General features: G+C 48.0%; 1 protein-coding gene across 1 annotated transcript in view; it reads right to left on the bottom strand.

Moving 5' to 3' along the window:
- Positions 1–8512, bottom strand: part of SLC16A8 (solute carrier family 16 member 8) — a 13032-nt gene extending 4520 nt beyond the window's left edge. The window contains exons 1-3 of the mRNA XM_019515224.1: positions 8037–8512; positions 7276–7419; positions 4857–5720 (exon numbers count right to left, since the gene is read on the bottom strand). Of these exons, the coding sequence (XP_019370769.1) occupies positions 4857–5720; positions 7276–7419; positions 8037–8265 (1237 nt within the window). The 5' untranslated portion in view covers positions 8266–8512. The remainder of the gene's footprint in view (positions 1–4856; positions 5721–7275; positions 7420–8036) is intronic.
- Between the last annotated feature and the right edge of the window lie 1792 nt (positions 8513–10304).

Below are 10304 nucleotides of genomic sequence, written 5' to 3'. Positions count from 1 at the left end.
GCCGAAGCCCCCCCCCCAGTGTTCTTACCCTGCTCCAGCACTATGTACTGATCAAAGTACTCGTAACCACCTCCCAACTAAGATGGGCTGTCATTCCAAAAGATGCATTTTATTGATATTGAATACAGAGCTTGCTGCACGTGGCTTAAATTCTGACTACTTGTGTAACACAGGTCGTATTCTAGGGGCCAACATTTTTGACAGGCATGTCCCAAGATAAGCCCTGTACTCCCTGAAGTGCCACTGTGATCCCCTTCCCCTGTTGCTCTGCTTTCTGGTCCCTGCTTGAGGCTCCCTGCCTGATCTGTTGCTCTGCCCTCTCTTCCCTGCATTCCCTGCTCCCTCCCACTCTGTTGCATGCCACATTCAGAGGCTGCCCACCCCTGGACTAGGTGATCTTAAGGGACCCTTATGCCCTGAATCTGAAAAAAAAGGGGGCAGGTAGGACAACTTTCTCTCTCGCCCTTCTCCCTCTTTCTGCTCCTCCCATGGTCTCCTCTTTCCCTTCCTTTATCCAGCTCACCCCTGTTCCTTCCTTGTCCAGTTCAGGCCCAGAACTGCATATAGGATGAGCTATTCAATTAGCACCAGTCCTCCTCCCTGCTGCCCACGGTTTTTTTGGCCAAGGTGTGTCTATCAAAATGGCATACAAGAGCTATGAAACACTGGTGAATTGCTATCGGTCATCTTTCTGCACCTGCCTTTGTTAAGGTCCTCAAATTTTGCCCCCTATAACAGGGCCATCAGTCTCCTGCTGCGGGCTGCAATGGCCCATGGGACAGTAACCACATTCCCATCTGGAACAGAGAGGCTACAGGAGCTAACATTGTTATTTATAAGAACTCTCTCCGTGACTTCTCTCCCTCCCACCTTATGTTTGGGCGGGGCCCTATCTTCCAAATCTAGCGTAGGACTTGATTAGGCCTGGCTGAAAGAGTTGGTGCAGTGTAGGGGAAGATGCCAATCACATGGTGAATTTCATTGACTGGCATTTCCAGGGAAGGAGCACACAGAAGGCAAGAATCTGGGCTCTGTCTAGGCATTTGCCTATGGTGCATCACAAACTGATCAGGTAGGTCAATGTGTTTGGTGCATTTGCCCTTGATATCCCTATTATCCACCAGCAAACTCTGTTTCAACCAGTAATTTGGATCTTTGTTAAACAATTTGGCCCGAAGTCAACTTAGACCCTGTTTCCCCTGGGAAGTGTTTAGCTCCCAGAACAGAAGGAATTTTCCCAGGTTTTAGCCCAGCAGCCTTAGAGGCAGAGCCCTCACCCAGTACTGGAGAACCTAGACTTGGATCCACCTCACCCAGAGGGGGACTTGAGCCTGCATTTCCCATTTTTCAGCTTGGTGGTCTAGCTACTAAGGCTGTGCAAAGCTTCGGATCATGATTCAGATTCGGAGATGATTTAGATGATTTGGAGGTCGAATCTGTAAATCCAAATCAAATTGCGGGAAGCTTTAGGCTTTCCGAACTGATTCAGAAAAGATTCGGCCATAGGGTATAATGGGGAATCAATTAAATATCTATAACTTCATTGTCTTTTGGCTGATTCAGATGAAACATGCAGGGATGGTAGCCTCTGTGGAGAGCATGATGCATGCCAAGTGTCAAGGAGATAGGTGTAGGGGTTTGGGGGAAACTGCACCTCAAGCTGTGAACAAGCAAAACTCGTGACATGAGTTTTGCTTTCAAGAATTTGGGGTGCAGTTTCCTCCAAACCCCTGCACTTATCTCCTTGAAACATGGCAGGCTTTGTGGCCTCAGCAGGGGCTAGCATCCCTGCAGTCTTCACCCCCACTGTGGCTTAACACACATGTGACATGAGTTTTGCTTTCAGAACTTCGGGGTGCAGTTTCCCCCAAACCCCTGCACCTATCACCTTGAAACATGGCACATGTCACGTTCTCAGCAGAGGTGACCATCCCTGCAAGTTTCATCTGAATTAGCCAAAAGACAAAGTTATAGATATTTCATTGATTCCCCATTATACTCTATGGCCAAATCTCCGAACCCGCCCTGAATCGAATTGGAAAAATGCTTTGGATCTCTGAATTGAATCTCTGGCATCCGAACTGGCTGAATCCAAATCGAATAGTTCCCTATTTGCACAGGCCTACTAGCTACCAACCCAAGGGCAATGTGTTACAAAGAGCATTCTCCAATCTACTCCACTGAAGTTAGGCCAATGGCAACCAAGAGGGCAATATATATGGGGCAAGGAGAGAAGGAAGTGTGAGTGTGTGGCTCAAAGTAGGCCCCTCTGCTCCTCCTGGCCCTATACCCCTCCTAAAGACACAAACACACTTGCATTTTTGCCATCAACAGACATGGGCTAAGGTGGTCAGATAATAGCAGCATAGTTCCTGTGTCACTGCAAGCAGGAACATAGTCCAGGGTCCCTGGCTTGATAAGGCAGAAATCATCTCAGCCCCACTCTCTTGGCCCCACATATCTTCCCTTCTTTACTGCTGAGGGGTGGGGGGAGAGGGCTTTTCCAGCTGCCCTTCACAATATCTAGCCTTGGGACTGCTGGTTAGGGCCCTCTGCTCAGAAATAGACATAGTTTCACCACCGTGCATTAAAATGAGAACACTTAAAAGATGGGTCTGCTACTCTCTGGGCAAATGACTCTTGTTCATTTTTTTCTGGAACTTGGGAAAACTGTCAGGAGGACACAGGAAGCTGTGCAAGGAGGAGTTGGATCTTTAAAAAAAAATTTCAAGTGACTCAACAAGTGGTTTTTGTGGCTAATAGCAGGGGGAGTGGGATTTGGGCTTTGATGCTTGACTAAATCAGCCTGCAGGGTGGTAGCCAACTGAAGATGATAAGAATTGTTGTTTACTAGGTCAAACTATAGATCCCATCTGGCCCAGATCCTGTGCCTCACAGTGGCAGAGTGGATGCAGAAAGGGAGAGTGAACTGGGTATGACCAGGGTTTTGTCCCTTGTTCCTCTTACTTGCAGCCTCCAGCATTTAAGATCTGATAAGGTCTGATTCACAGACTGTGCCCCTCACTCCCAGGCTCAATAGGTACTGATGCACATTACCTCCAAGAATTTTTCCATTACCTTTTTGAATGTGGCTAAACTGTCAGCTTCCACAACATCTGGTGGCAAGGAGCTCCACTTAAAACACATTGTGTGAAAAAACTTCCTTTTGTTAGGTTTAAACCGTCTACCTACTCATTTTATTTTGTGACCCCTAGTTCCTTTCATTGGAATGGGAGCATTCACTCTTAACTCCATATGATGTATTAACACTTACCTATTACCATTTCATTACTGGATGGCAGAGTTCTTTTTTTTTGTCTTCAAGTTTTCTGCGTGTGCATGCCCACATGTGTGAGGGGGCAGTGAGGGGTTGTAAAATGATTTACTTCTGAACCATGCATTCTGGCAATGATGTATTACACCAGATATTTACCAGACTTGGCCTTTCATCCATGAACCAAAAGAAAAACCACGCTCATGAATATTCACAGAAAGTCAGGAAGGCTGTGAATACTAGTGAGAATTTGCTAGTCTTACTCCAGTTGGTTTTTTTTATAGATTTTTTTCTGCAGTATTTGCTCAAATCTATCAAAACATGAGTCAATATAGTGTTACCTTCTCATGCAAGCAAACGCCTAGAGCTGAAAGAGCAGGAGCTACTAGATTTGTTGCAGTAAGAGTCATTGGCTAGGGACAGAGATTACACAAACTAGTATAAGTGGTCGGAACTCAGTTCAAATCTGTAACACAACAGAATTTCAGCACACATAAACCACTTTCAAAGCGACTAAAACCAATTTAAAAAACTTGGATGGATATAGTATCGGACTGAACTGATTTAGGTCCAATCAGTTTATTGAACTTCTGTCCAAGATCCCCTCCAGATTCAAGTTAACTCACAAGCCCCCAGCATCCCAGGATGCTTTGCACCTCCCCCACCAACCCCGCTTCAGAGGGTGGGCAGGATAGCCTTGGCCCAAGATGTCTGCTCCAGCCAAGCAGAGAGGCCTTCTGACTGCAGGGAGGCATGTGGCTGCATCTCCGGAATCAAAAGTGAATGTCTGTCCACTTGCTTATTGATTCAATCTATGCAGCTTAGACTGACCTGCAAAGATTGAACTGATTCAGCCTCGGGCTTTTTGCCTGTCTGTGCTTAACCAGTGGAATCAGATAAGGCATAGAATTTAGGTAGGGAACAGCAAGTGGTGCTGCAGGGTAGGAATAAGGAAAGTCAAAGGTAGCTCCTCTACTAGCAGTAGGTCTAACTTAATGCCTGTAACTGCCAATATTGACAGTTGAAAGGACCACTATCCACTTGGACTAATTATAATCTGTGTTGTGCATTAGTTTTGACTCAAATATTTAATTTCATTGTTTGGGGGGAAGATATTTAACAACAGAACCCAGCTCCATGCATTATTACCAAAAGATTGCAGGAAATTTTTTAAAAGCTTATATACCTATACATGTATAATTAGTCAACATCTTCCCTTTCCCCTAGAAAGGTAGTGGCATCATCCCTCATTCACTCCATCTTAAAATTAGACATCAGCCTATTCACCTTCTGTCAATAATCTGCTCAGACTGCTCTGGCTGAGTCATAGAAAGGCAGGCTCATAAACTCTCCAGGTGCTAGGCACCCCAAGGCCACCCATCTTTTGTAGCTACCATGCCATTAGATGGCTGTAGATACATTTTACCAATCCAATCTGGGCAAGAAACATGCAGTTAAAATGTGAATGCTTCACACTCCTTGAAGTGAACTTGCCAAGGGCCTTGCTTTGTTCACTGGAAGTCCCAACGTCAGGCCACCAACAACTGGTTGACAAGCTGCTATTTAGGAGCACCAGACATACCTGCTGAAGGTGGCCCAATGAGCACAGCAACAGCTTCAATGAGCAGGACCAGCCCAATGGCACTGGAGAACTTCTGGGAACCAACTATGGCCATCAGCACTTCAAACTGCAGTGCACCCACCATCCCATAGGAGATGCCAAAGAAGACACAGAAAATGACCAGCGCTGTGTAATTGCTAGCTCTGGCACTGCAGATATCTGTCAAGCCATTGAAGAGCATAGCAAAGCTGAACAAGTAGGCCACATGAGGACGGATAAACTTCAGCCCGGCCACTACCCCACAGGAGGGTCGGGCAAAAATGTCTATGAAGCCAATAATGGAGAGCAGGAAGGCAGCCTCTGTGTCTGGCACTCCGATGTCCTTAGCATAGTTGACCAATAAGATAGGGGGAACAAAGAGACCCAATACCAGGATGAACTTAGAAATGGCATAGATGACAAACCCCCTGTTGGAAAAAATAGAAAAATCCAACAGCTTCTTCCCTTTTGGGGGCTTCTTTTTCTTGGCTTTCTTTGACTTGGCTTCATTGGTGGTGGTCATGGCCTCCTCTGTCTTTTCCCCCATTGGCAGCATTTCCTTAGCTTCATATTTGTCCTGGACCTTCTCCATCTTCCGCTTCATGCTCATCTCCAGGGGTCTCATGACAGCTCCACAGGTGCAGCAGTTGAGCAGCAACCCCCCCATGATGAGGAACCCCCCTCGCCAGCCAAATTTCTCAAGCAAGACTTGCCCCAGAGGAGAGAGGGCAGAAAGGAAGACAGGGCTCCCAGCTGCAGCAAGCCCGTTGGCCAGAGGTCTACGTTTGTCAAAGTAGGAACCAAGCATGATCAAGGAGGGCTGGAAGTTCAGAGCCATACCTAGACCTGCAGGTGGGAACAGGGGACAGAGGTAACAGAGAGTGATTGGTGTGAAACAAGGAGGCAAAAGGATCTCAACAAATTAAACCTTTCCTGAGGTTCTCCCTACATTCACTCTACCCCAGCGCCAAATCTTAGTTGTTCGCACAGCTTTGGTGTGTACACATAAAAACACGCATCCCCAGGTCCCAAAGAATTGCCGTTCCACTTGGTGTGTCCCACTGTCCCCTGCCTTCAGCTATGGCATGCTAACCACCAGGTTGTCCCATCATTGCCTACATGGACTTCACCACCACCACCTTAGTTGGGTTCTTCTATTTTAAATTCTTGAGCAGGTCCAGTGAAGCCCAGAAGAGAAAAAAGGACAATGGACCAAGGTTTTCACTTAGAGCTGTGGATGTTTCCTTCTTCCAAAATATCTGACCATCCATTGTTCTCTTCCCCTCACTTCCCCACTTCCCATGTCAAAATGACTCTACTTCTGTATGTAGGAGACTGCACAGAGTTCTTCACTTCAGCTCAAATCCTGTTTTGACAGTGAATGAGCCAACCCTAAAAGGTTGATCAGGTCCTTCCCACCATGTTATTAGCCTTTGCAAACTATGGAGCAGGAGTCCTGGACAGTGAGGTTCATGGGCCTGCTCTACCTGCTGCTTTACAACACATGCCTACAACTCCATGTTAGGCCAAATCAGGGCAGGGTGACAGAGGCACTGGCTCAGAAATGAGTTAGATTTCCTAGGCAACAGCCAACTTCATCAGATGCTACTTCACAGTAACCTATGAAAGCTCATGTTTCTGTGAACCGGTTAATCTCTAAGGTGACACCTTGTGCCTAACTTCAGACTAACACCACTAACCACATCTCAGTTCCATGTTGGGATGTGGGGGGTGCCTGAGCATTCACAGGGAAGGGTCCAAGTCATAGTTCAGACGCCCCCTCCTGTCCTCCAGCTTCAAGAGCCAGTGGCATAAAGCTTGTGGCTTCTATAGCTGACACAGCAGGCTCTCCTCAGTAGTCATAGCAGCATCCTGAGCTGATCCGCACTATCTGTGAGCAATCCTCTTCCCTTAGCCAGCAAACACAGAAAAAGGGGCAGAAGCCACAGCATTTATCTTCATGGTTCTTGCCCACTCCACAGTTGTCTCCATGCTGCACACCCCTTATCCTACCTGGACATGTATTTCTTCCATGGACTCAGAAACTTTGTATGTATTTCTTCCATGGACTCAAACTCCTGGCATCCCAGAGGAACCCAGGAGCCCTCCAGCACTTTTCCCATCATTCCCTGCTCTAGTTGGGACTCCCTCAGGGGAAATGCAATAGAAGTTTCCCAGGCTGAACTGTATTGAAACAGATCCACAAGTCCAGATTGGGGGGGATGTCTCCATTCCTTCCATCTCTGTATTTACATAATTTTTACATCTTGAGTCACTGTAGTACCTAGAGATTATCTGTTTCTTCTGACTCTAAGTAACTTCCCAGCACAAGTCCTGGCTTTGTATATCTGATGGGCTTATCCCCCATAAACATAGATGTTCCCCTTCTGGGGGCTCTTACCTGTCAACACACCAGCTGTCAGATACAGCTCAATAATATTGGTGGTGAAAGAGGCTAGGATCATCCCAGAGGAAGCCAGGAGCCCTCCAATAAGCATCACAGGCCGGCATCCAAACTGGTTCACCATGATGCTACTCACCGGTCCTGCATGGGGCAGAAAAGCCAGAGAGGAACAGAATGAAAAAGGGTCGAGGTCAGTGAGGACAGATCAAATTCCTCACACCCCCACAGCAAGCAAATGAAGGGATTCTAAAGCCAAAGAAACTCCCCTTACGTCTCCAAAGGAGGACTAGAGACCAAGCTCAAGGATATGGACACAGAAATGTGAACCTGTGGGATTCATGTCCTGAACTGTCACTCACTTTGAAGCTGAATGTGGCTGTCTCTATATTGCACTGAGCCCTTCCTGCCCAGTGAGGATGGAGAATCAGTGACAAGAGCAGAGAGAGACACCTCTGTACCCAACTCGTGAAGATGAGGAGGAGGTGAGGTTCAAGGGAAGAGACAGGATGAGGATGTCTCTTGGGGAAGGGAGATTTGGAGGATTAAATCAACACAGCATTTATCCCCCTTGTAGGAGAGGTCTTGTCAACAGAGGCCTCCAGTCAGCCCTACACATGTGCCCCTTCCACATCTCGTTTTTAGTAGTGAGAGGGGCTGAAAAACACTGAGAAATGTGAGTACACACAGGGGACACCAGCCCTATGCTGTACATTCATGTATGCAGAGGAGGGGCCTGGAGCTTGCCCTCGCACACTCACCTGTCCCATATAGCATGGCCAGCATGATGGAGGAGATCCAGGCTGTGTCGCTGTAGCCCACATGGAAGTCCCGCATCAGTTCTTTGAAGTAGACACTCACAGCCTTGGGGAAGGCGTATGAGAAGCCAGTGATCACAAAGCAGCCCAGCAGCACCACCCAGCCCCAACCACCATCTGGGGGCTTCACTGGTGCTGGCAGCTGGCCCTCCTCTGGGTCAGACTGCCCCATTTTCTAATTTGCCTGGGAAAACGCAACACCAAGCAGGAGAGCAAGAGGAGGCAGAGCAGGCAGTCAAGTGAGCTCTCCAAACACTGCAGAAAGAGAAGAGCAGATAGGACAAGCATTTACTTCTCCCTGAACTCACCCACAAGGAAGAAGGGAGGTGCGCAAGCTCCACGTGTCCCAGCACGTGCCGCCACCACTCCTCATCACAGTGCAAGCCACCAAGCAGGACACTGGGTTGGGCATCAGGAGATCATGGTGGCAGCTGTCCACAGCGCTACAATCTCAGGCAGGGCACTTTCCCTGGAACTTCCCAGGTAGCATTTTTGTGTATGCCACCTGGAAGCCCTTCAGGGACATCACTGAACATATTTGCCTTTGGTGTCACATGGCTGGTACATGGTTGCAGCTGGGGCTTCTAACTCTTATTCTAAGTCCTAAACACACTACCCACAACCCTCCCCTGTGCACACAAGCACACACGCTCCTCCCCACAATCTGGAGCTGCAGTGGAGACTGATTTTTCTATGGGGAGGAGGCTGTCATGCAAGCTGTGTGTGTGACAGATTAGGGCTCTGTACATACATGGCATGCCTGGCAGAAAGGCAGGGGGAATTAATGGGGGCACCTTTAAGTTTCTCTCCAGGCCCTTAAGCTAGCGAAGAATGTTGCTCCCATTGGCCAGCCTCGGTTTGTGTTTCTCCTTTCTCCAACACACGGCAGGGTGCCTGTCATGAGCTTTCCAAGGCTGATCATCAGCCAGCTCTTGCCTCTGTTACCTGCTAGCTTTCCCATGTCTGCAGGCACATGCTCTACACTTCCCTGGGCCAGGGCGCACACAGCATGAGGCCTGGTGCATTCCAGATGACTCGCTGCTTTACAGTTCAGACCCCACCATTTTTGGTTTCTGGCCCTGCACGAGTGACCAAGGGCCTGCTCTGCTGGCTTCCCTTTCCTCCCAATCTGTTGTCTGTGGCGCTGCCTAGAGAAACATCTTCACAACCCATCTCTGCCAGGCCTGAGAAGTCCTAGTAATCCTGATCCGTCTGAATTGCTATGGGCCAAAGAGGCAAGGCTGCTCTTGTGGACAAGGCCCAGGACAAGGAAATACGTGGCACAGACTCTGCATGTGACCATAAGCAAATTTTCTCCCCTCTCTGCCACCCAGGTAAGCAGGATGTTTGACCTGCTTCTCCACCCCCCACTTGCAAAGTGTTTCAAGCTTCTCAGGTGGCACTGCTGAGTGGTGTTATTAAGGGTACAGTGCACTCAGAGGTATGAAGGGAGGAACAGATTACACTGAATAAAAAAGCAGGTGTATCATCTCCTGCAGGGTAATTATTTCATGTGCCCACTCTCTCAATGAAGTGGAAGCAAAATTGCAGTCAATGTAATCCTGTTCCATGCATTCACTGACCTTCCACTTCCCCTGGCATAGGAACAGACACGCAACAGTTACTAAGCATCAGCTGACACGGTGACCCCTCTCTCCCCCAACAGTTCTCTCTCTCATTATAACTTGTTTTCTTCACTCATGCCCTGAGGAACCTTGTTCCTGAGAACAGCAGTGCTGTTGACAGTTGCCTTGGACTATTTAATGGGAATGGGCAAAAGCTGTTTATGGCACTTGTACACTGAGAAGTCTGATCAGTCTTTGGGGAGTTACTGGACAAAGTGACCTGGTGGGGAGATGGGGGAGAACTCACAGCAAGGATGGATTCAGGCAACTCCTCCCTTGCCTTCTTCTAGTCACCAGTTCCTTGCATGCAGCACCAGGACCCAGTAAGCAGTAAGTACTTCCTACACAAAGCACGCTGAACCTGGATGAAGCAGCCTTGAGAACTGGCACCCACAAGTTGCCACTACCTTGACCTCTTAGACAGGTTTGGGAAGCATGACACTGAATGTTCATGCAGCATCTTACCTGTTTGAAGTCTTATATGCACATTAGCCCATGCACCCTTGTATTTCTTTGCACAGAGAAGAAAAATACTACTTGCCTGAGAACCTAGGACTAAACCTCAATTCCCCAATTCCTCAGCGCA

Source organism: Gavialis gangeticus, unplaced genomic scaffold (genome assembly GCF_001723915.1).
Source record: "Gavialis gangeticus isolate Ggan-Ray unplaced genomic scaffold, GavGan_comp1, whole genome shotgun sequence".
Taxonomy (NCBI): Eukaryota; Metazoa; Chordata; order Crocodylia; family Gavialidae; genus Gavialis; species Gavialis gangeticus.
Note: the sequence above shows the minus strand (reverse complement) of the source record. Positions and strands in the feature narration are given on the sequence as shown.